Here is a 27,428-nt window from a genome sequence, read left to right on the forward strand (position 1 = left end):
TGGACATTATTACATTATTTATTTCATATAGAATGTACTTAGTGCAAACAAGGATGTGCTTTTGAATTAAAGACACTGCAAAATAAACGGCACTCATAACTCAACATCTGTCTATGGTAAAAAGGGGTCAATTCAGAGGTCTTGACTAATCTCCTTATAGTCAGTTAAAGCAGCATTTAGGTTACGTCCTAAATGGCAACTTATTCCCTATATCGTGCACTACTTTTGACCAGAGCCTTATTGGCTATAGAGTGGTGAATAGGGTGCCATTTGTGACACAATCTCAGTCATTTAGTTTATTCAAGTCACAGCTCTTGGCAGAGTAATCATCAAACACAAACTGTCTATAATTCCATGAAGTTCGAAAGAAATCTGTATACAGTTAATTCCATTCCCCACCTCCAAGAACCCCCCAAAGCACCAACAACCAAGAGAATGAACTAAAGAGAAAAAAGAAAAAGACAGAAGAAAACAGCAAACAACAATGCAAAACATAAAAATAACATCAATAACATCAAGGACAACTAAAATCATAACCGCAATGCCAACTGTATATGTTTGTGTGCATGTCTGGCACTATTACATGTATGTGTGTGTTCTTGTATGTGTTTATTTGAAAGAGAGTGAGTGTATATGCACGTGTACAAACACCTGCATGGCATCAGCCTCAGGCAAACCGGCATTAGTTGTAAAAACACTGCCCCTCAGTGTCATTCAAAATTCTTCATGCGGAAGAATTACCTGACACATAAAAAAGTCACGACAGGGTTTATAGAAACAGGAAATGTCCATACAATTTCATAAATGTCAACAGACGTTCGTTCGACATTGTGGGATCTTTTTGTGTCTGTAAAATTAATTATGCTAAAAATGGCAATGGAAACACCTTTATGCAGAAAATATTGATATAATAACCATCATATTGAAGTAAACTTGGAGTCACGCGATATGGGCCTACCACCACGTAGTGGAAAAGCATTAAAGGTTTATAGGCAGATAAAATAAGTAATGATGAACATCACATGGTGGTTAAGTGCACGGTGATCATGCAAATGTCCAATTGGCTAAATATTGAGGGAAGGCTATTATTTGAATGCTCGTGACATGATGATCGGTTCTTGGCTGCCAATTATTCAATTAAATTACATTCTATCCATGTCTCATCACAGAACCCCCTATCCAGTTTATCGGTGAAGTCTTGTCTAGAGAGTATGCGCCAAAATCAGATTGTGCAAGAGTTTTTGTAACAAAACCAAAGGTAGAGTTGAAATTGCGATGGAAACTCATTTGACTTGTGTTTTTTATTTGGTACATGGGAACTTAACCACAAAAGTAATTTTTATGTGCACTATGTAATCACGCACAGCCTTTTTTATCCGCAACTAGTCTGTTTGACGGAAACACACCTCTGGTGGTAAACCTAGTTTATGTTATGTTTTATTGCTATGTTAGATCATAAACTGGCCTGTATTATAGTGTGAAGAGCTGGTCCCATGTGGTAGAGTTGGTAGAGCATGGCGCTTGCAACGGGTTCAATTCCCACGGGGCACCAGTATGAAAATGTATACACTCACTACTGTAAGTCGCTCTGCGCGTTGAGACTGGTGTTTTGCGGGTAATATTTAATGTTGAGGACTTGTGAGGCTTCTGTTTCTCAAACTAGACACTCTAATGTAATTGTCCTCTTGCTTAGTTGTGCACCAGTTTGCGCTGTTCTATGAAGGGAGTAGTACACAGTGTTGTACGAGATCTTCAGTTTCTTGGCAGTTTCTCGCATGGAATGGCCTTCATTTATTAGAACAAGAATAGACTGACGAGTTTCAGAAACAAGGTCTTTGTTTCTGGCCATTTTGAGCCTGTAATAAAACCCACAAATGCTGATGCTCCAGATACTCAACTAGTCTAAAGAAGACCAGTTTTATTGCTTCTCTAATCAGAACAACAGTTTTCAGCGGTGATAACATAATTGCAAAAGGGTTTTCTAATGATCAATTAGCCTTTTAAAATGATCAAATCAGATTAGCTAACACAACGTGCCATTGGAACACAGGAGTGATGGTTGCTGATAATGGGCCTCTGTACGCCTATGTAGATATTCCATAAAGAAATATGCCATTTCCAGCTACAATAGTCATTTACAACATTAACAATGTCTACACTGTATTTCTGATCAATTTGATGTTATTTTAATGGACAAAAAATGTGCTTTCTTTCAAGAACAAGGACATTTCTAAGTGACCCCAAACTTTTGAATGGTAGTGTATGTATGCCATAAAGTGCCTTATTATTGTTCCCAATGGGCACAGACATCAATTAGTCTATTCCAATTTGGTTCAACATAATTTCATTAAAATGACGTGTAATCAACATTGATTCAACCGGTATGTGCCCAGTGGGTTGTTGTTTAACTACACACATTGTCTTGAGTAAAGATCATTGGTATAGCTATCATGTTATAGTGTTAGATCATGCAGATACATTTACAATGTGTTTGTTTCATGTAATTGTTTTTCGACAGAAATAATTTATTAATATTGCAGTATATATATATTGCTATGTTAATGTCAGTTAGTTGGAGTTTGTGCACTTAAAGAATGATCCTCCTAGATACAGTAGGACAGTGATAGTAATCTCTTAATTCACTGACTGCACACAGCAGCGTGGGTTAGTAGATGGTATATTCCCTGTTTCCTGCCCTCCGCCTCATCCTCCACCTCTCTGCTCCATCACTGCACCCCCACCAGCTCTGTGATGGGTGGGGCGAAAACCATGAGCTCCTGGTACTTGTGAAAGAAGAGCTGCAGACGGGAGAGGTAGCTATCCTCCTGGTATGGGAGCTCCTTCTCCTTCAGATACTGGGACACGATGGGCTTTACCTGAGAGGAGAGGAGGGAGGAAAGGGTTCATATTAATCAACAACATTTATTTTATAAAGCCATTTTCTACATCAACAGTTCTCACAAAGATCCACATAATTTAGAGGTGAAAGTGAATGTCATTTTCTTGAAAGAAGCTTCTTTAACCAGGTTTCCATCCAACCTTGTTATGCAAGTAAAGTATATGTCAGATAAACTTTCCGAATGTTGACAAAACAAAATACTTTAGACAAGGTGGGATCTTTTTCTTTCGGTAAAATGAATTATGCGAGAAATGTCAGTGGAAATGCTAAAATATTGATATAACCATAATATTGAAGTAAACTTGGAGTCACGCAATGACATGTTGTGTGGTCCTCACACTACGACTCATAGGGAGAGCATACAGTTTATTAGGCTACAGATTAAATAGGTTATGATGAACTTCACAGGGTGGTCAATGTGCAAGGTGACGTGCTTGATGCTCCATTCCAATAAATACCACAGGTCTTATTCTGGTGACGTGATCGTAGATTTGATTTATTGGGATCCCCATTAGCCAACGCCAATTGCGACAGCTAGTCTTACTGGGGTCCGACACATAACGAAAAAGACATTACAGACAAAAATACTTTACAATTTACTTACATTAACATGTAGTGTGTGTGTGTGAGTGTGTGTGGATCTATCAGTTACACTTACATCCAGTTGAAATCAGAGGTTTACATACAACTTAGCCAACTACATTTAAACTCAGTTTTTCACAATTCTTGACATTTAATCCGAGTATAAATTCCCTGTTTTAGGTCAGAGAATGATTTATTTATTTCAGCTTTTATTTCTTTCATCACATTCCCAGTGGGTCAGAAGTTTACATACACTTAATATGTATTTGGTAGCATTGCCTTTAAATTGTTTAACTTGGGTCAAACGTTTCTGGTAGCCTTCCACAAGCTTCCCACAATGAGTTGGGTGAATGTTGGTCCATTCCTACCGACAGAGCTGGTGTAACGGAGTCAGGTTTGTAGGCCTCCTTGCTCGCACACGCTTTTTCTGTGCTGCCCACACATTTCTATAGGATTGAGGTCAGGGCTTTGTGATGGCCACTCCAATACCTTAACTTTGTTGTCCTTAAGCCATTTTGCCACAACTTTGGAAGTATGCTTGGGGTCACTGTCCATTTGGAAGACCCATTTGCGACCAAGCTTTAACTTCCTGACTGATGTCTTGAGATGTTGCTTCAATATATCCACATAATTTTCCTCCCTCATGATGCTATCTATTTTGTGAAGTGCACCAGTCCCTCCTGCAACAAAGCACCCACACAACATGATATTGCCACCCCTTTGCTTCACGGTTGGGATGGCGTTCTTCAGCTTGCAAGCCTCCCCCTTTTTCATCCAAACATAAAGATGGTCATTATGGCCAAACAGTTCTATTTTTGTTTCATCAGACCAGAGGACATTTCTCCAAAAAGTACGATCTTTGTCCCCATGCGCAGTTGCAAACCGTAGTCTGTCTTTTTTATGGCGGTTTTGGAGCAGTGGCTTCTTCCTTGCTGAGTGGCCTTTCAGGTTATGTCGATATAGGACTCGTTTTACTGTGGATATAGATACTTTTGTACCTGTTTCCTCCGGCATCTTCACAAAGTCCTTTGGTGTTGTTTTGGGATTGATTTGCACTTTTCGCACCAAAGTACGTTAATCTCTAGGAGACAGAATGCGTCTCCTTCCTGAGCGGTATGACGGCAGCGCGGTCCTATGGTGTTTATACTTGCGTACTATTATTTGTACAGATGAACGTGATACCTTCAGAAGTTTGGAAATTGCTCCCGAAGATGAACCACACTTGTGGAGGTCTACAATTATCTTTCTGAGGACTTGGCTGAGTAATTTAGATTTTCCCATGATGTCAAGCTTCTAAAGCAATTACATAATTTTCTGACATTTTAAGCTGTTTAAAGGCACAGTCAACTTAGTGTATGTAAACTTCTGACCCACTGGAATTGTGATACAGTGAATTATAAGTGAAATAATCTGTCTGTAAACAATTGTTGGAAAAATGACTTTTTTCATGCACAAAGTAGATGCCCTAACCAACTTGCCAAAACTATAGTTTGTTAACAACAAATTTGTGGAGTGGTTGAAAAACGAGTTTTAATGACTCCAACCTAAGTGTATGTCAATTTCCGACTTCAACTGTACATACAAGTAGGTCACATGGGGGAGAGGCGTTGTGCCGTGAGGTGTTGCTTTATTAGTTATTTTTAAACCAGGTTTGTTGTTCACTTGTGCTATAAAAGATGGAATGGAGTTCCATGCACTCATGGCTCTGTATAATAGTGTACGTTTCCTTGAAATTGGTCAAGACGTGCTGCTCTGTTCTGGGCCAGCTGCAGCTTAACTTAGTCTTTCTTTGCAGCACTTGACCATATGACTGGACAATAATCAAGATAAGATAAAACTAGAGCATGCAGGACATGCTTTGTCGTGTCAAATCTCTTTATTATGGACAGACCTCCCCCTATTTTTACAACCATTGAATCTATATGTTTTGACTATGACAGTTTACAATGTAAGGCAACACCAAGTAATTTAGTCTCCTCAACTTGTTCAACAGCCACACCATTCATTGCCCGATTCAGCTGAATTCTAGAACTTAGGGAATGATTTGTATCAAATATAATGCTTAGTTTTAGAAATTTTCAGGACCAGTTTATTACTGGCCACCCATTCCAAAACAGACTGCAACTCTTTGTTAAGGGTTTCAGGGACTTCATTAGCTGTGGTTGCTGATGTGTATATGGTTGAATCATCAGCATACATGGACACACATGCTTTGTTTAATGCCAGGTGCAGGTCATTGGTAAAAATAGAAAAGAGTAGAAGGCCTAGGGAGCTACCCTGCTGTACACCACACTTTACATGTTTGACATTAGAGAAGCTTTCATTAAAGAAAACCCTCTGAGTTCTATTAGATAGAGTGCCATTTTGTAGATTCAGAGCTGAGGTTAATGTATACTTATTTCCCTCATTAAAATGCAAATCAATTTATAACATTTTTGACATGCGTTTTTCTGGATTTTTTTGTTGTTGTTATTCTGTCTCTCACTGTTCAAATAAACCTACCATTAAAATTATAGACTGATCATTTCTTTGTCAGTGGGCAAACGTACAAAATCAGCAGGGGATCAAATACTTTTTTCCCTCACTGTATATTGCCAGCTTTGTAAACTTTAACATTTATTTATCCTGCAATAGATGTCATTCAATTGGTAACATACATTTTTGTCTTCTTCTATTGCCTCTTATTAAGGGGAAAGTAATCTAAAAGTAACGGAATAATGTCTGTCCTAGCTCGGTCATTAATGTCTTAATCGATATTACGGATTGCCTCTTATCCGCTCGTCGTCCACTTATGCCATAGTTTGTACATCTCAATTGTCAGTAGAAACCACATTTGTTTAAGCAAGTCAACCATATCATCTGTGTTTTTTTTAAAGGCAGTAAATGAGGATGAATGAACTGTTTCGCTGCCAGACAAGGCTCTGCTGATAGCCAGGTGTAAGAGTGGTAAGGTGTTGGGACTCTGCTGTTGGGATAGCTTTATGTTGGCCCTAACAGTTTGTGGGCACTGTTTGTCACCGTTAAAGTCCAATTAATGTATTGTTTACTGTTGTGTTGTGTAGTGGCTTTGCTGGCATACATAAAAATGAAAATAAATGAGTTTGCCCCACCAAGATTTACATGCTAAAATCGCCACTGTGCAGCACCCTCTGAAAAAAAAGTCTATTTTTTTCAATATATATTTTTTCACAAAAGTAGTACACTGGGCGTTAATAGTCCTATATTAGTAGACCTATATAGCCGTCTGCAACGGGGGAAAACATTTTTTTCGAGCACCCCCACCCCCAAATGACTTAACGTGGCTATGTCGCTGTCAGCTGGCTACTGTAGTAACGTTCCAATCGATTGAAACATTTGTTACATAAAATAGACTTTTAGCCCATATACTGTGTTATACTATGAAGTGGACGTTATGTTGCACACACACTTGTCGTTCACTCTCATTTTAGTAGATATATTTTGCCATAATTATCTGATCACACGATGCAACGAGAATACAGTCAGAGGGAAGATGGACAATGTTGATTGGCAGGTGAAATTATGTCCAATGGGGTTGCAGTGGCAGGTGGGATTAGGTTGGCTCCTTTCCTCCTTGCTTGGCAGAGGTTTCATAAAAGGTGCAATTGTGAACCCGCGACACAAATGTATCATATAAAATGTATATGCCATATCTCACAATCGATTGGACTTCCGGAATTTACACTAAACAAAAATATAAATGCAACATGTAAAGTGTTGTTCCCATGTTTCATACGCTGAAATAAAAGATCCCCAACATTTTCCATACGTACAAAATGCTTATTTCTCTCAAAATGTAGGCATAAATTTGTTTACATCCCTGTTAGTGAGCATTTCTACTTTGTCAAGATAATCCATCCACCTGACAGGTGCGGCATATCAAGAAGATGATTAAACGGCATGATCATTACACAGGTGCATCTTGTGCTGGGGACAATAAAAGGCCACTCTAAAATGTGCAGTTTTGTCACACAACACAATGCCACAGATGTCTCAAGTTTTGAGGGAGAGTGCAATTGGCATGCAATTGGCATGCTGACTGCAGGAATGTGGGCACGTGGTTTGCTGATGTCACTGTTGTGAACAGAGTGCCCCATTGTGGCGGTGGGGTTATGGTATGGCCAGGCATAAGTTACAGACAACAAACACAATTGCATTTTATCTATGGCAATTTAAATGCACAAAAATAATGTGACGAGATCCTGAGGCCCATTGTCGTACCATTCATCCGCTGCCACTCTCTCATGTTTCTGCATGATAATGCACAGCACCATGTCGCAAGGATCTGTACACAAATCCTGGAAGCTGACATGTCTGGTGAGCATGCCCTGCATAGTTACCAGACATGTCACCCATTGAGCTTGTTTGGGATGCTCTGGATTGATGTGTTTGACAGTGTGTTCCAGTTCCCGCCAATATCCAGAAACTTCTTACAGCCATTGAAGAGGAGTGGGACAACATTCCAAAGGCCACAACCAACAGCCTGATAAACTATATGTGAAGGAGATGTGTCGCACTGCATGAGGCAAATGCTGGTCACACCAGATACAGACTGTTTTTTACTGATGCAGGTCCCTACTTTTTTTTTTTAAGGTATCTGTGACCAACAGATTCATATCTGTATTCCCAGCCATGTGAAATCCATAGACTAAGGCCAAATTTATTTATTTCAATTGACTGATTTCCTTATGAACTGTAACTCAGTAAAATCGTAGAAAAATGTTGCATTTATGTTTTTTGGTTCAGTATAGTATTTCCGCTGTGACAGAACATTTATATTTATGTCGTACATTTGTGTTATTCCACAAAGTTCTATCTAGCACTGCAGTGAGTGGGGGATTGTATAACCCTGTGACGTAGCTCTCACTCTCGCTCTACCTCACTCTCCCTGTGAGAGAGGTGTGCACTTTGACAGACAGTCCAACAATGAGTCAGGAGTTTAGGAACACAGACACATTTTCAATAGTGTGCAACTGCAGCCCGCAATCCGGGGCGTTCCTGCATGTAGGCTTTCCTTCATCTGCAAGAACGCCCCCCCTCGAGCATCCATTGGGTCCTTCATGAACAACCCCCCCCCCCTCGAGCATCCCATTGGTTCCTGCATAAACAGTGCCCGACAGGTAGGGACGAAGGACACTGTCTACTGATGTATTGTGCATTAACGCCACCTACAGTACTGGAGAGCCCCTCCCGCCTGTCCTAGCTTAAATATTGACCAATGGAAGTATAAAGTGGGGTTCTACATGCAGGAATGCCCCAAATTGCAGGCCGCAATTGCTTCCTTCTCCACATTTTTTAAATTTGCCATTATTCACCTTTAAGCTCACCCAAATTACAAAATTACAATGTCATAGTTCATAGACTGCTTAAGTGTAAGGAAACCAATATGTAATTAGGGTGAACTATCCCTTTAAATGGATCAAAATAACCTAACCAGAAATATATTGCATGTCAACTCCTCATTGGTAAACATAAAAAAATTGTATAGAATTATATAGATATTATGTATATATTAGTCATGTGCGTATACAATTATCATTATTTGATCGATTGAAAACAAAGATTGCATTCGATTTTAATGCTAAATGCATCACCTCCAGTAACTGGAATTTGAACAATTACAACAAAATTCCAGTTTTAAAATTCTAAATTAAAATTCCATTCCGGGGATGATTTTATTTTCCAATTAAAATTCAATCTAAATTCCAATTCAATTTCAATTCCATTCCAAGGATGGTTTTCTTCTTCAATTCCAATTCAATAAATATTCAGACAGTCTAAACTCCAATTCCATTCCAAGGATGGTTCTTGTTCAATTCAAATGTACAATTTCAATCAAATATAGACAGTCTAAATTCCAATCCCAAGGACGGTTCTTGTTCAATTCAAATGTACAATTTTAAATCAAATTAAGACAGTCTAAATTCAAATTAAATTCCAATAAAAAAAATGTAGATTACTACAATTCCAATTCAATTCCAATAAAATGTTCCACTTCTTGCTTAAACTCCGGAATTTAATTTGGAATTAGAAATTCAATTGGAATTAACGCCACCCTGGTTGTCTGTATTGTACCTTAAGACACGTTGTATTGTACGTTGAGATACACATTGTCTGCATTGTACCTTGAGATACATGTTGTATTGTATGTTGAGGTGCACGTTGTCTGCATTGTACGTTGAGATACACGTTGTCTGCATTGTACCTTGAGACACATGTTGTCGGAGAGGAAGGGGAACAGGTGGTGTTCCACGTGACAGTTGATGAGGGAGTGTCCAAAGATCCAGTCCAGCAGGGGGTTCCGAGGAAGGTTCAGAACCCCGTGGGTCATCTGGTAAATCCTCTTGGGCCGACGGGTCGGGGAGAACATAGGCAGGCCGATGTGCTGTACAGAACAGGAGTGGACGGTTTAATGGAAAGGTGTGTGGGTGGGTGTGTGTGAGCCCCCGCTGATTCACTGAACGGAAAGATACCCAGAGAGAAACTGTTGGCATGATTTTGCTGCCCTGGACACATTTGCAATGTAGTAGAAGAAGATGAGATGCAGAGTATAGTGTAATCTGTGTGCGGGAGGTCTACCCATAGACAGATGTTATTCTATCTCTACGGACCCACCATTCAGTTAAATGCCTCTACAATGGTCTTAACAGTACAGGGTAAAATTCACATGTACATATTTGAAATAGGACAAAATACAAGCAGGCACCCACAGTGGGAGTACCGGGGAGCATGGAGACAAGACTGCTGCCATCAATAGTAACACAAATGGAGAAACAACATATTGGAGGAGATGTTTTTTCCTTCATAACTGGTGCTCCCTACTAGCCAAATCGTCAGTTACCCACTGATTATATACTTTGCTGAGGGTGCGTGTGTGTGCTTGCCTAAATCAATGTGTGTACATGCTTTCTCACTTGGAAGATGTTAACGTGTATGTAGGGCAGGGAGAACATAGCCCTGGAGAGCAGCATACAGAGGAGGGTGCTGTAAAGACACTGGAACCCAGAGACATGGATCAACAGCCAGTACTGAGCATACAACCCCAGGAACACCATCAGGACTGTCCTCAGGGCCTGGCCCATTGAGTGCTCTTTCAGCTGACCTATAACAGAGGGACACAGACAACTCAGTTAGTTACAGTCACAGTCGGGGACAGACACAGTCAGTTACAACAAACCACAGGAGGTTGGTGGCACCTTAATTGGGGAGGACGAGCTCGTGGTAAAGACTGGAGCGGTATTAGTGGAATGGTATCAAATACATTAAACCCATGGTCTCCAGGTGTTTGATGCCATTCCATGTATTTAATTGTTTGTAATCATTTTACATTTTAGTCATTTAGCAGACACTCTTATCCAGAGCAACTTACAGTAGTGAATGCAAACATTTCATTTCATGTTTTTGTACTGGCCCCCCGTGGGAATCAAACCCACAACCCTGGAGTTGCACACACCATGCTGGCGTTGCAAACACCATGCTCTACCAACTGAGCCACAGGGAAGGCCAATCCAACTGAAGACAATTGGGATAGGTAATTCCAAAGTGAAAAAAAATCTACTTCGTACAACATGAAAAAATGGGTTGCATGTACACTGTGTACAAAACTTTATGAACACCTGCTCTTTCCATGACATAGACTGACCAGGTGAATCCAGGTGAAATCTAAGATCCCTTATTGATGTCACTTGCTAAGTACACTTCAATCAGTGTAGATTTTTGTATTTGTATTTTGTATTTATCATGGATCCCCATTAGCTACTGCCAAAGCAGCAGCTACTCTTCCTGGGGTCAAACAAAATTAAGTTTCTACAATTTTAAAAACATTACAATACATTCACAGATTTCACAACACACTGTGTGCCCTCAGGCCCCTCCTCCACCACTACCACATATCTACAGTGTGTGTGTGTGTGTGTGTATGCATGTGTCTGTGCCAATGTTTGTTACTTCACAGCCCCCGCTGTTCCATAAGGTGTTTTTTATCTGTTTTTTAAATCTAATTTTACTGCTTGCGTCAGTTACTTGATGTGGAATAGAGCTCCATGTAGTCATGGCTCTATGTAGTACTGTGTGCCTCCCATGGTCTGTTTTGGACTTGGGGACTGTGAAAAGACCTCTTGTGGCATGCATGGGTGTCCGAGCTGTGTGCCAGTTGTTTAGACAGACAGCTCGGTGCATTCAACATGTCAGTACCGCTCATAAATAAAAGTAGAAGAGGTCTCTTCTAAAATGGTTCCGGAAGAAATGGCAGCAGTTTTACGGGCGTCCAACCAATTGGGCTATTATGTTGGGTTTTTTGCGTTATTTGTAACTTATTTTGTACATAATGTTTCTGCAACCGTATCTTATGGCAAAAAAAGAGCTTCTGGATATCAGGACAGCAATCACTCACCTCGGATTAGACATTTTTTCTACAACAAGCAGGACGCACAGGACATTCTCCGAACACCCGACAAGGCCAACATCCCAGTTATTTGCAAGAGGAAGAGACGCAGGTACAGAGTACACAGAGCGGGATGCCTCGTAAGGATCCTCAGAAGGAGAGTGGGAAAGCTGCCGTTACCGTCAATATTACTCACCAACGTGCAATCATTGGACAATAAATTAGACGAGGTACGATCACGAATATCTTACCAACGGGACATCAAAAACTGAAATATCTTATGTTTCACGGAATAGTGGCTGAATGATGACATGGATATTCAGCTAGTGAGATACACGCTGCACTGACAAGATAGAACAGCACACTGCGCTAAGACGAGTGGGGCCGGTCTGTGCATATTTGTAAACAACAGCTGGTGCACGAAATCTAAGGAAGTCTCTAGATTTTGCTTGCCTGAGGTAGAGTATCTTGTGATAAATTGCAGACCACACTACTTGCCGAGAGAGTTTTCAGCTATACTTTTCGTGGCTGTTTATTTACCACCACAGACGGATGCTGGCACTAAGACCGCAGTTAGTCAGCTGTATAAGGAAATAAGCAAACAGGAAACCACTCAGCCAAAGGTGGTGCTCCTAGTGGCCAGAGACTTCAATACAGGGAAACTTAAATTAGTTGTACCTAACATCAACATGTTAAATGTGCAATCAGAAGGAAAATAATTCTAGATCACCTGTACTCCACACAGAGACGCGTACAAAGCTCTCCCTCGCAATCCATTTGGTAAATCTGACCACAATTCTATCCTCCTAATTCCTGCTTACAAGCAAACATTAAAGCAGGAAGCACCAGTGACTCTATAAAAAAAATGGTCAGATGAAGCAGATGCTAAACTACAGGACTGTTTTGCTATCACAGACTGGAACATGTTCCGGGATTCTTCCAATGGCATTGAGGAGTACACCTCATCAGTCACTGGCTTTATGAATAAGTGCATCGAGGACGTCGTCCCCACAGTGACTGTACGTACATACCCGAACCAGAAGCCATGGATTAAAGGCAACATTCGCACTGAGCTAAAGGGTAGAGCCGCCACTTTCAAGGTGCGGGATTCTAACCCGGAAGCTTATAAAATATCCTGCTATGCCCTCCGACGAACCATCAAACAGGCAAAGGGTCAATACAGGGCTAAGATCGTACTACACTGGCTCCGACGCTCGTCTTATGTGGCAGGGCTTGCCGTGAGCTGCCCAGTCGTGAGCTGCCCAGTGACACAAGCCTACCAGACGAGCTAAATCACTTCTTTGCTCGCTTCGAAGCAAGCAAAACTGAGGCATTCATGAAAGCATCAGCTGTTCCGGACGACTGTGTGATCACGCTCTCCATAGCCGATGTGAGTAAGACCTTTAAACAGGTCAACATTCACAAGGCTGCGGGGCCAGACGGATTACCAGGGCATGTGCTCTGGGCATGTGCTGACTAACTGGCAGGTGCCTTCACTGACATTTTCAACATGTCCCTGATTGAGTCTGTAATACCAACATGTTTCAAGCAGACCACCATTGTCCCTGTGCCCAAGAACACGAATGCAACCTGCCTAAATTACTACAGACCCGTAGCACTCACGTTTGTAGCCATGAAGTGCTTTGAAAGGCTGGTAATGGCTCACATCAACACCATTATCCCAGAAACCCTAGACCCACTCCAATTTGCATACCGCCCAAACAGATCCACAGATGATGCAATCTCTATTGCACTCCACACTGCCTTTTCCCACCTGGACAAAAGGAACACCTATGTGAGAATGCTATTCATTGACTACAGCTCAGCGTTCATCACCATAGTACCCTCAAAGATCAAATCAAATTTTATTGGTCACATACACACTGTTGTCCTGATTAGCAGATGTTAATGCGAGTGTAGCGAAATGCTTGTGCTTCTAGTTCCGACCATGCAGTAATATCTAACAAGTAATCTAACAATTTCACAACAATTTTTACATCCAATTTTTCATTATTAAAGTGGCTAGAGATTTGAGTCAGTATGTTGGCAGAAGCCACTCAATGTTAGTGATGGCTGTTTAACAGTCTGATGGCCTTGAGATAGAAGCTGTTTTTCAGTCTCTCGGTCCCAGCTTTGATGCACCTGTACTGACCTCGCCTTCTGGATGATAGCGGGGTGAACAGGCTCGGGTGGTTGTTGTCCTTGATTATCTTTTTGGCCTTCCGGTGACATCGGGTGGTTTAGGTGTCTTGGAGGGCGGGTCCTTTGCTCATCACTAGCTAAGGATCCTGGGTCTAAACACCTCCCTCTGTAACTGGATCCTGGACTGCCTGACGGGCCGCCCCCAGGTGGTGAGGGTAGGTAGCAACACATCTGCCACGCTGACCCTCAACACTGGAGCCCCCCAGGGGTGCATGCTCAGTCCCCTCCTGTACTCCCTGTTCACCCACAACTGCATGGCCAGGCACAACTCCAACACAATCATTAAGGCACTACAGAGGGTAGTGTGTACGGCCCAGTACATCACTGGGGCTAAGCTGCCTGCCATCCAGGACCTCTACACCAGGCGGTGTCAGAGGAAGGCCCTAAAAATTGTCAAAGACCCCAGCCACCCCAGTCATAGACTGTTCTCTCTACTACCGCATGGCAAGCGGTACCGGAGTGCCAAGTCTAGGACAAAAAGGCTTCTCAACAGTTTTTACCCCCAAGCCATAAGACTCCTGAACAGGTAATCAAATGGCTACCCGGACTATTTGCATTATGTGCCCCCCCCCCAACCCCTATTTTACGCTGCTGCTACTCTCTGTTTATCATATATGCATAGTCACTTTAACTATACATTCATGTACATACTACCTCAATTGGCCCGACCAACCAGGGCTCCCGCACATTAGCTAACCAAGCATTACATGATTTATTTCATCTCTGAATGTATCACACTGGACAAAGCAAAACAGCACCCCTTTGTCTCTGGATGTGTAGGCCATCTATCTGATGCGGTCTGGTCATAAAGAGTATGACATTTTTGCAGCAGTAGTAATGAATGCAAGGAAAGCCAGCGAGCATTTGGCCTCCCTTGAAATACATTTTTTAAATAAAATAATAGCCAATCTGAGTTGAGCTAAACTGAGTGAGCTCAACTGTGAATTGTCCTGGTGCATCCAAAAAAAAGTGTTCGGGGAAGCAACAGAGAAATACGTCATCGGTAGAAACATCTTGTTGTTTTGTTGTCCTCTGGTAGCTAGCTAGCTAAAATTGGCCCTATCCTACATTAGCCACGGATGGAGGTAGGGATTTGGACTTGTGGTTTCATTAAAGTCATTAAAACTCGTTTTTCAACCACTCCACAAATTTCTTGTTAACAAATTATAGTTTTGGCAAGTCGGTTAGGACATCTACTTTGTGCATGACACAAGTCATTTTTCCAACAATTGTTTACAGACAGATTATTTCACTTATAATTCACTGTATCACAATTCCAGTGGGTCAGAAGTTTACATACACTAAGTTGACTGTGCCTTTAAACAGCTTGTAAAATTCCAGAAAATTATGTCATGCTTTAAAAGCTTCTGATAGTTTAATTGACATCATTTGAGTCAATTGGAGGTGTACCTGTGGATGTATTTCAAGGCCTACCTTCAAACTCAGTGCCTCTTTGCTTGACATCATGGGAAAATCAAAAGAAATCAGCCAAGACCTGGTTCATCCTTGGGAGCAATTTCCAAATGCCTGAAGGTACCACGTTCATCTGTACAAACAATAGTACGCAAGTATAAACACCATGGGACCACGTAGCCGTCATACCGCTCAGGAAGGAGACGTGTTCTGTTACCTAGAGATTAACGTACTTTGGTGCGAAAAGTGCAAATCAATCCCAGAACAGCAGCAAAGGACCTTGTGAAGATGCTGGAGGAAACAGGTACAAAAGTATCTATATCCACAGTAAAACGAGTCCTATATCGACATAACCTGAAAGGCCGCTCAGCAAGGAAGAAGCCACTGCTCCAAAACCGCCATAAAAAAGCCAGACTACGGTTTGCAACTGCACATGGGGACAAAGATCATCATTTTTGGAGAAATGTCCTCTGGTCTGATGAAACAAAAATAGAACTGTTTGGCCATAATGACCATCGTTATGGTTGGAGGAAAAAGGGGGAGGCTTGCAAGCCAAAGAACACCATCCCAACCGTGAAGCACGGGGGTGGCAACATCATGTTGTGTGGGTGCTTTGCTGCAGGAGGGACTGGTGCACTTCACAAAATAGATGGCATCATGAGGGAGGAAAATTATGGGGATATATTGATGCAACATCTCAAGACATCAGTCAGGAAGTTAAATCTTGGTCGCAAATGGGTCTTCCAAATGGACAATGACCCCAATCATACTTCCAAAGTTGTGGCAAAATGGCTTAAGGACAACAAAGTCAAGTTATTGGAGAGGCCATCACAAAGCCTCAGGGCTTTGGAAATTTGTGGGCAGATCTGAAAAAGAGTGTGCGAGCAAGGAGGCCTACAAACCTGATCTTACACCAGCTCTGTCAGGTGGAATGGGCCAACATTTATCCAACTTATTGTGGGAAGCTTGTGGAAGTCTACTAATTGAGTGTATGTAAACTTCTGACCCACTGGGAATGTGATGTGTGAAATAAATGTGATGCTGAAATAAATCATTCTCTCTACTATTATTCTGACATTTCACTTTCTTAAAATAAAGTGGTGACCCTAATTGACCTAAGACAGGGAATTTATACTAGGATTAAATTTCAGGAATTATGAAAAACTGAGTTTAAATGTATTTGGCTAAGGTGTATGTAAACTTCCGACTTCAACTGTAATTCTCCGTACTGGCCAATGATTATAATGGCGATTCTGATCCAACCATAAAATACATTGTGCCCCTGTACTGAGAGGATGTAAGTTCAACATGTAGCAAGATGTAGAAGGCTAATGTTAATAACTAGCTAACATTTCCCATGAAAGGAAATTAGGCTAACGACCAAGCATTTTAGCAAGGTAGCCTAGGACAACAAAATATAAAATTCATAGTCTGTTTTGACAACATGAAATAGAGGAGGATGGCATTGGCGTTTCTCTACAAGTAGGGTGAGTCAACATGTTTTTTCTCCTTGCACAAATGCACACACTCACAAATCTGAACCATGGACAGCATATTTACTGTAGCTTACATTGATTGGACTAAATCATTTTTGGTATCATTTAGTTGTTGCTGTATTAGAGCATAGGTCATTTGATGATTTTGGAATGTTGAAGTTGAAATGGTGCTGGAATAGTGGAGGCAGATCCTGTTTTCTTTGCAACTTGCAGTAACTCTCCATGGTTGTTTAGTAGTCTGAAAATGTTGGAAACATGAACTTTCTTGTGTAACTGTTACTTACATGCAATATGCTTTGTGGACTTCACCGGACAGAGGTTGCTCTCCGGTTTTGTGATTAAACAAATGTGTAGTTAAATGTATTCTGCCACTGTGTCTTCTTATTGTCTAGGCCTTAGGCATATGTCACGGTTGCAATTCATATGAACTAACAGGTTATAGAGCAAACAACGCAATTATCACAACACATGTTTTTTTCTGCCTTGCTTCCCCAGTGATTTTACCCACACACCGCTACTGGTTCTGTGTGGTGCATATGTTGGATTTATCAAACAAATTGTATGTGTAGACAGCTTGACAGAAACGGCAGCAGAAGGTGAATGTTTAGCTTTTGTTGCACACATATCCAGAAAAGGCTGCGTACCATTTTGCGCAATGACCTTGTAGGTGTGATCGAGGCGTTAGCGATTTCGATGTAGGCCTCGGAGTTCCAATATAAAACGTAACATCACTACTTAAGGGAGATTCTGGAGTGGCGCCTGAGACAACGTTTTCCAACACCATCAACAAAACTTATTCCAAATTATGGAATTTCTATGTGAAAGAATAGTGCTGCATCCCTCCAATAAAGTTTCAGACTCTTGTAGAATCTATAGTATGCTTAGGCATATAGAAGCTGGTCTGGTTTGTGGTGGCCCAATGCCCTATTAAAACACCTTATGTTTCCTTTGTTTTGTAATTTACCTGTAGGTTTGTTAATAATTAAATATAACATTTGGCATTTAATCATATATTTGGTTTCAACAAATGTCATTTTTTTCAATTGAGAAAACCTAACTAATTTATTTGTAACCAGTTGGAAGTGTTTTTAAAGATGATCCTGAGAGTCATTTTTTACAGTGCTGTAAGATACAGTTATGGACAGGGACAGAGACAGAGAAACACAAAAACACATACAGAAACAGGCAGAGACAAGAGAGAGAAAAAAAAGAGGAACAGATACAGACAGACAGTTACACCATCACAGCCTGGAGTGAAGATAACAATCCAAATTAGAAGGTGCCATACATCTGAACAACAACCACGTTATTTTGTCAGCCATGTACACATGATTAGCTAGCGCAAACACAGGTACTGTATACAGTACCTTCAGAAAGTATTTAGACCCCGTGACTTTTTCCACATTTTGTTACGTTACAGCTTTATTCAAAAAATGATTAAATCAAAAAAATCCTCAGCAATCTACACACAATACTCCATAATGACAAAGCGAAAACATGCTTTTAGAAACTTTTGCAAATGTATTAAAAACAACAGAAGACCTTATTTACGTAATTATTCAGACCTGGGGAAGGGTACCAAAAACGTCTGCAGCATTGAAGGTCCCCAAGAACACAGTGGCCTCCATCATTCTTAAATGGAAGAAGTTTGGAACCACCAAGACTCTTCCTTGAGCTGGCCGCCCTGCCAAACTGAGCAATCTGGGGAGAAGGGCCTTGGTCAGGGAGGTGGTCAGGGAGGAGTTCCTCTGTGGAGATGGGAGAACCTTCCAGAAGGACAACCATCTCTGCAGCACTCCACCAATCAGGCATTTATGGTAAAGTGACCAGAAGGAAGCCACTCCTCAGTAAAAGGCACATGACAGCCCGCTTGGAGTTTGCCAAAAGGCAACTAAAGACTCTCAGACCATGAGAAACAAGATTCTCTGGTCTGATGAAACCAAGATTGAACTCTTTGGCCTGAATGCCAAGCGTCACGTCTGGAGGAAACCTGGCACCATCCCTACAGTGAAGCATGGTAGTGGCAGCATCATGCTCTGGGGGTGTTTTTCAGCGGCAGGGACTGGGCGACTAGACAGGATTGAGGCAAAGATGAGCAGAGCAAAGTACAGAGAGATCCTTGATGAAAATGTGCTCAAGACCTCAGACTGGGCCAAGGTTCACCTTCCAACAGGACAACGACCCTAAGTACACAGCCAAGACAACGCAGGAGTGGCTTCGGGACAAGTCTATGAATGTCCTTGATTGACCCAGCCAGAGCCTGGGCTTGAACCCGAACGAACATCTCTGGAGAGACCTGAAAATAGCTGAGCAGCAACACTCCCTATCCAACCTGACTGAGCTTGAGAGGATCTGCAGAAAAGAATGGGAGTAACCACAAATACAGGTGTGCCAAGCTTGTAGCGTCATACCTAATAAGACTCGAGGCTGTAATCGCTGCCAAAGGAGCTTCAACAAAGTACTGAGTAAGGGTCTGAATAGTTATGTAATGTGACATTTATGTTTTTTTTATATATATAAATTAGCAAAAAAAATGCTGTTGTTTGTAGATTGATGGGATAAAAAAACAATGTAATCAATTTTAGAACAAGGCTGTAACCGGAAAAAAAAAGGAAAACGTCAAGGGGTCTGAATACTTTCCGAAAGCACTGTATCAACATGTTCCTGTTTCAAAACAACAGCAACATAACAGAGACAGAGCATTATGTGTCTATAGTGAACAGGTAGACACTACCCCTGGAAAAACATGCACACAGACCCTGGCTGTGCCTCACCTAGTGCCACCAGAGGAGTGATAACAGGTACCGCCAGGGGGGCAATGAACAGGTATACACCCCGGGGCAGGTACGGTATCTTCCAGGTGCTGGAGTCACCCAGGCCGATCACGTTGGTGTGGGCATGGTGCATCTTAATGTGGCCTGTTACACCTGCCCTCGCTGCGAATGACCCACAGACCTGTAGACAGACAGACAGACAGACAGACAGACAGACAGACAGACAGACAGACAGACAGACAGACAGACAGACAGACAGACAGACAGACAGACAGACAGACAGACAGACAGACAGACAGACAGACAGACAGACAGACAGACAGACAGACAGACAGAGTTGTGATCAAGATGTGTGATGAAACAACACTAGAAAATGCAGACAAACATGTTTATATTTTCATAGAGCACTATGGAAGAGAATGACACAGACATGGGGATCGATATCCAGACAAGCGTGTCATGAACATAGATACTTGACACGTGAGTGACTGATAGCTGAATGACTAGCTTGAAAAAACAGGCCAAATTAAGGACAAAGTCCAGCAGTTATGTTATTACATTTTAGTAGACACTCTTATCCAGAGCGATTTACAGGGGCAATTAGAGTTAAGTGCCTAGCTCAAGGGAATATTGACAGATTTTTCACGTGGTTGTCAAGGGTATTCAATCCAGCGACCATTTTGTTTCTGGGCCAGTGCTCCTAAACACTGGGCTACCTGCCTCCCTCATCTGCAATATAATGTCTGGTGAGAGGATAAAATGTAGGGTCAATGAACAAAAGTAACCCAAATTCAAGAGAAATTTAAAATCCAGCATGATTTCGCTACTGTGGCTGAATTCATTGATGTAACGCTTTGGCTAACAGGAAGTTCTCTCTCTCTCCGTCCCTCCCTCAACAATCCCCTCTCTCTCTCTCCCTCTCTCTCTTACCTCTATGAAAAACACAGCCCAGACATCGGCCCAGGTAGGGGACTCGCTCAGCGATCCGTGACTTGCCAGATGGGTCCCCTTGATGGTGATGACAGCATGGGACACGCCCATCAGCACCATGCCCAGGACAAACACCAGGGTCTGGGACGAACCAAGCAGCAGGAAAGCTGTTGGAGAGAGGGAAAGGGGAGATGGGGTTAAGGACAGGGGGAGATAGGGTTGAGGAGACAAGGAGATGAGGAGAAGGGGAGATGGGGATGAGGAGAGAGGGGGAGATGGGGTTGAGGAGACAAGGAGATGAGGAGAGAGGGATAAGGGCAAGGGAGGGAATAGGGGTCAAACAAAGGTTAGCAAGTTTACACGTTGTTCTAAATGCAAATATTCCACAATATGGAGAGTAGCTTAGATCCGTAGTATACATATGTTAGCATTAGCCTGGTCCCAGATCTGTTTGTGCGGTCTTGCCAACTCCTATGGTCATTGTCTTGCCAAACAACTCTGGGACCAGGTTACATAAGCATAAGATAGACAATAGACAATGTTACACTCTACTCTACACCTGCCATTTCAAACACATTCTAAAACAGGTTCCTTGAACATTCTGTTCTGCAGTAAAGCATGTGGATGTTCCTGATCTTTCTCCTGTGGTGGACCTTGCTTGGCCAGATGACTGACATCTGCAACTTTTCAGGGAAGTTAGGAACCAATATACACAAGCAGTTAGGAAAGCAATGGCTAGCTTTTTCAAACATACATTTGCATCCTGTAGCACAAACTCCAAAAAGTTTTGGGACACTGTAAAGTCCATGGAAAATAAGAGCACCTCCTCCCAGCTGCCCACTGACTGAGGCTAGGAAACACTGTCACCACCGATAAATCCATGATAATTGATAATTTCAATAAGCATTTATCTACGGCTGGCCTAGCTTTCCACCTGGCTACCCCTACCCCGGTCAACAGCCCTGCACCCCCCACAGAAACTTGCCCAAGCTTCTCCCATTTCTCCTTCACCCAAATCCAGATAGCTGATGTTCTGAAAGAGCTACAAAATCTGGACCCCTACAAATCAGCTGGGCTAGACAATCTGGACCCTCTCATTCTAAATGATCACTGAAATTGTTGCAACCCCATATTACTACTATTACTAGCCTGTTCAAACTCTCTTTCGTATCGTCTGAGATTCCCAAATATTGGAAAGCTGCCGCGGTCATCCTCCTATTCAAAGGGGGAGACACTCTAGACCCAAACTGCTACAGACCAATATCTATCCTACCCTGCCTTTCTAAGGTCTTCGAAAGCCAAGTTAACAAACAGATCACCGACCATTTTGAATCCCACTGTACCTTCTCCACTATGCAATCTGGTTTCCAAGCTGGTCATGGGTGCACCTCAGCCATGCTCAAGGTCCTAAACGATAACATAACCGCCATCGACAAGAGACAATACTGTGCAGCTGTATTCATCGACCTGGTCAAGGCTTTCGACTCTGTCAATCACCACATTCTTATCGGCAGACTCAACAGCCTTGGTTTCTCAAATGACTGCCTCGCCTGGTTCACCAACTACTTCTCAGACAGAGTTCAGTGTGTCAAATCGGAGTGCCTGTTGTCCGGACCTCTGGCAGTCTCTGTGGGGGTGCCACAGGGTTCAATTCTCAGGCCGACTCTTTTCTCTGTATAGATCAATGATCTCGCTCTTGCTGCTAGTGATTCTCTGATCCACCTCTATACTGACTACACCATTTTGTATAATTCTGGCCCTTCTTTGGACACTGTGTTAACTAACCTCCAGACGAGCTTCAATGCCATACAACACTCCTTCCGTGGCCTCCAACTGCTCTTAAATGCAAGTAAAACTAAATGCATGCTCTTCAACCGATCGCTGCCCACACCTGCCCGTCTGTCCAGTAAACTGTCCTTCCAGACTCACATTAAGCATCTCCAATCCAAAATTAAATCTAGAATCAGCTTCCTATTTTGCAACAAAGCATCCTTCACTCATGCTGCCAAACATACCCTCGTGAAACTGACTATCCTACCGATCCTCGACTTTGGCGATGTCATTTACAAAATAGCCTCCAACACTCTAGTCAGCAAATTGGATGTAGTCTATCACAGTGCCATCCGTTTTGTCACCAAAGCCCCATATACTACCGACCACTGCGACCTGTATCCTCTCGTTGGCTGGCCCTCGCTTCATACTCATCGCCAAACCCACTGGCTCCAGGTCATCTATAAATCTTTGCTAGGTAAAGCCCCGCCTTATCTCAGCTCACTGGTCACCATAGCAGCACCCACCCGTAGCACGCGCTCCAGCAGGTATATCTCACTGGTCACCCCCAAAGCCAATTCCTCCTTTGACCGCCTTTCCTTCCAATTCTCTGCTGCCAATGATTGGAACGAACTGCAAAAATCACTGAAGCTGAAGCTTCATATTTCCCTCACTAACTTTAAGCACCAGCTGTCAGAGCAGCTCACAGATCACTGAACCTGTACATAACCCATCTGTACATAGCCCATCCAACTACCTCATCCCCCATACTGTTATTTATTTTATTTATTTTGCTCCTTTGCACCCCAGTATCTCTACTTGCACACTCATCTTCTGCACATCTATCACTCCAGTGTTTAATTGCTATATGGTAATTATTTCACCACTATGGCCTATTTATTGCCTTACCTCCCTTATCCTACCTCATTTGCACACACTGTATATATAGACCTTTTCTATTGTATTATTGACTGCATGTTTGTTTATTCCATGTGTAACTCTGTGTTGTTGTTTGTGTCGCACTGCTTTGCTTTATCTTGGCCAGGTCGCAGTTGTAAATGACAACTTGTTCTCAACTAGCCTACCTGGTTAAATAAAGGTGAAATAAAAAAAAATGAAAATAAAAAAATCGGATTAATTTACAGGCATAATCCTTCATTTTTTAGTACAGTGGCTTTCTCACTCCCCTTCCTGTATTTGTATGTTAACACACGTCGGTCTAGGGAGGGGATGTTTTATGCAGCCAGGTCACCCATGATACAAATCCGTATGTGACGTCCATCCATGTCTGAGGAGATGACATGGAGATAACATGGAAACTGGCCACTAGGGGCAACAGTGAGCACTGTCCTCTTCAAGTTGGTTTCGGATTCGCTAAGGAGTTGTGGATGAGAATGGCAGATGGGCATTAACATCTGCCAATCATTCCAAAGGTTGCAAGTTCAAATCAAGTGATATAAAGTTTCTATCCCAAATCTTAACTCTTACCTTAACCATTCGAAGTTAATACATAGGCCCTTATGTAGCTCAGTTGGTAGAGCATGGCGCTTGCAACACCAGGGTTGTGGGTTCGATTCCCACGGGGGAACCAGTATTTAAAATGTAATAAAATGTATGCACTCTACTGTACGTCGCTCTGGATAAGAGTGTCTGCTAAATGACTTAAATGTAAAATGTCTTACCTTAAGAATTTGTAGTTAACACCAGAACCCTAACCTTAAAAATGTGGAGTTAATGCCTAAACTTAACCTTAAACACTTTGAAATTTGACGTTTGGAACAAATTCAAAATTTGACCTTTGAGGAACATGGATGAACATCTAATTCTGATGTGAGACTGTGACTGGTATGCCTAATTCTGACTGGTATGCCTGTGTTCACAGTGTTGGATGACCTCCCTCCCTCCCCGGAACACAGTCAGCAAACAGTCTGTTATCTGGGAGCCAGGCCGCTTCCCTACTGCAGTACCAAGTGTGGGTTACGTCACTGAAATGAGATGCTCAGATGAAGGAGGGTAGGTGTTGGGATGGGAGGGGGTACATGTTGTGAGGGAGGGGTACAGGTTATCATCACAGGTATAGGTTGCTCCTGCAAAGTTGTCATGCCAACATGAGAAAGAACTAGGACCAATATCTAAATAATGGACCTAGAAGACTACAAAGTGACTTACACTAAAATGATACAACTATGTATTTGCAGTAGCTTCATGCATGCACTCTGGAATACATGACAAATGCATGCGACCTCAATGGGCTTCACCTGGACTATGCCTCTCTTGGAGCGGGGGATCTTTGGTTTGGTGATATTGCCAATCTATTCCTAACACAGCAAAATCTGTCTAGTGCTAATGTTCCCCTTTTCCCCACCTCCTATTTCAAAGAGCAACATTGGGAGGCGATAAGTCACAAGGTCAGTAATACACCATGTTGACAGTAATACACCCCCAGGGCAGTATTGGACTGTCCAGTGTTGACAGAGAATTAGTAGCACAGAGATGAGTGCTACTAAAATGCTACGTGCCATTGTAAATAGCAGAAACAGAAATGTGGCCCTTTACTGGCTGATCTTTGTGTTTTGAGCTACGTGTTTTTATTGAGCTGCCCTCTTGTCCAGGTCTCCATTGTTAAATAGGTAGTCTGACCTCAATGGGACTTCCTGGATGAATAAAGGTTAAATAAAAAATCTGAAATAGGTATTGGAGAGCATGTAAAGCAATTTTCTAATCGGAAATATAACAGCATTTAGAACCTAAAGACTTTGATTTCCAAAGATAATCAAACAACTAACCTAGATGGGTGTGTTATCAAGCTGTCAAATTAAGCATAGCCTCTGGTGACATACCAGTCACACTGACCTAGAAAGAGGTCACAGACCCAGATAGGACAAGGGACTATCAGACATCAAGCATGTGTGCGGTGTGTGTGCAGCCTTGTTGAAATCAGTATTTAATTGAGGCCATGTACTGGTCTACTTATACATTAGAACATGTATATTTCTACTCTGTCCCTGTCCCTGTCTCAACATCAAGTTCCAGGTTAGTGCTCAAGATCTAATATTGGCACAATGGATTAATAACATAATATCCTGTGTATTTAGAACAAATCTTTCTTACCTTTTATAAAGACTTTAGCCTGACTAAATCAAACTGAATCCTGCTCTCATTATTGATCCCATCGTTCAATCGGGTTTAACCCGGCTAATACCCAGTGAGAAAAACTGGTTTAACCAGGCTAATACCCAGTGAGAGAAACTGGTTGAAAATACTTCATTTCAACCAATTTTCCCATTGTTAGACAGGTGTCTTACCTGGGGGTAGGGTGAACTGAATGTGTTAAAACCTCACTTTATAAACATATAATAACATATATACTGTATGATTACCTACCTTTAAAATAACATAATATAATACTATTATGCCATTTAGCAGACACTTTTATCGAAAACGACTTAGTCATGCATATATTTTTCAAATGGGCGGCCTCAGTGGCAATCGAAACCCATGATCCTGGCGTTGCCAGCGCCATGCTCTACCATCTGAGCTACAGAGGACCACTAAAGTGTGAGACAGGTGTATGTATTGTGGTGTGCAGGTAGATGTCCTACCTGGAGGTAGGATGAACTGAATGTGGTAAACCTACACTATATAAACATGTAATAGCATACCATATGTTGGCCTTGATAAGGACTATAAGGTGTGTGAAACATGTGTATGAAGTGTGTGAGACGGGTATATGAAGTGTGTGAGACAGGTGTATGAAGTGTGTGAGACGGGTGTATGTAGTGTGTGAGACGGGTTTATGAAGTGTGTGAGATGGGTGTGTGAGACAGGTGTATGAAGTGTGTGAGGTGGGTTTATGAAGTGTGTGATATGGGTGTATGAAGTGTGTAAGACGGCTGTATAGATTACCTGGGGGTAGCAGGAGAAAGGCAAGGGCAAGGATAGTGATGTCGATGCCTCTCCGCTCCCACCAGCTACTCTCCTTCACTGTCTTCTGAACCAGACGGGTCAGCTCCATCATCAGCGACTCTTTATCCGTCCCCTCCATCCCCTTTCCCCCTCCGTTCATCATCTCTCCATTCTCCTTCTCTACCCCTGTGGACATGTCCTGTTTGGAGTTACCGGTGTTCCTTTGGAACAAGGCCTCTCTACCCTCCCACGGTTTAACATCTTTGTCTCCTCCTCCTCCCACGCTCTGTTCTTCCCTCCACTCCTCTGGTACATTCTGCATGCTAACTCCTTTTGTGCTTCCCTCCTGACCGACAACAAACTAAAGTAAAAGCGACTGCTCGGTGTGTCCAGCTGCTGTACGGACAGACTCATAGGCAGCGTCCAGACTCTGAGGAAATCAGCCTGCACATGTACCCTGAACACAAAGGGTCCGGACTGATGTTAGCATGGCAGGGTGCAAAGTTTTATTGGCAGTTTTATCCAGTTGCTCAGCTGGAGAAGCAATTCTGCTGATCTGTCTCTCTCTCCTCAACGGAGCCTCTCATGCATACTGCATGTCCCTCCCCTGCTGTCCTTCTTCCCCTCCCTTCTCCCATCGCTGTTGTAACCTTGGCAGAGGTCCTGGGAAAGGAGGAGTGGGGGAAAGGAGGAGGAGTGCGGGGAAAGGGGGGCTAAGGCAGGAGAGGATTAGCAGCCTCGGCTTAGTACTGACTGTGTCAGTTATTTCTTGTTGCTAGGGGAGTAAGTTCAATAAGACAGACAGACAGACAGTTTTAATGGGCTGTTGGCAAGAGTTTGGGGCGGGCCAGGTGCCATGTTGGCTACAGCGCTCTTAATGAGGTAGGCAAAATAGGAGGACTGGAGGTATCCTGAGTGGACTGGACTACCACTACAACTGTTCAGCTGTGTTGCAGGGTTGTGTACAGTTGGGCACACCAGCAAAACTTTTTGCAACGGAAAACTAAAATATCGGTTTTCTAATTGGACAGGTATTACCTCCCCATTTCAAAATG

The 27,428-nt window shown here is 42.4% G+C and overlaps 1 protein-coding gene across 1 annotated transcript; it reads right to left on the reverse strand.

Annotated features, from left to right (window-relative positions):
• LOC106611860 (fatty acid desaturase 6) lies at window positions 1-26,980 on the reverse strand. Its single transcript, XM_014212475.3, has 6 exons — window positions 26,374-26,980; window positions 20,698-20,864; window positions 19,768-19,948; window positions 10,414-10,601; window positions 9,705-9,884; window positions 1-2,876 (listed from the first exon to the last, which is right to left on the reverse strand). Exons 1-6 carry the CDS (start codon window positions 26,693-26,695, stop codon window positions 2,727-2,729), a joined length of 1,188 nt encoding a protein of 395 aa, XP_014067950.1. The 5' UTR covers window positions 26,696-26,980; the 3' UTR covers window positions 1-2,726.
• Window positions 26,981-27,428: the final 448 nt, after the last annotated feature.

This window comes from Salmo salar, chromosome 01, assembly GCF_965601325.2.
Source record: "Salmo salar chromosome 01, fSalSal1, whole genome shotgun sequence".
Taxonomy (NCBI): Eukaryota; Metazoa; Chordata; class Actinopteri; order Salmoniformes; family Salmonidae; genus Salmo; species Salmo salar.

Coding starts and splice junctions, on each gene's coding strand:
- LOC106611860 (XM_014212475.3), bottom strand. CDS start 26,695: ATGCAGAATGTACCAGAGGAGTGGAGGGAAGAACAGAGCGTGGGAGGA. Junction 19,949..20,697: donor GGGCTGTGTTTTTCATAGAG/GTAAGAGAGAGA, acceptor GTCTGTCTACAG/GTCTGTGGGTCATTCGCAGC. Junction 9,885..10,413: donor TACACGTTAACATCTTCCAA/GTGAGAAAGCAT, acceptor TGTTCTGTACAG/CACATCGGCCTGCCTATGTT.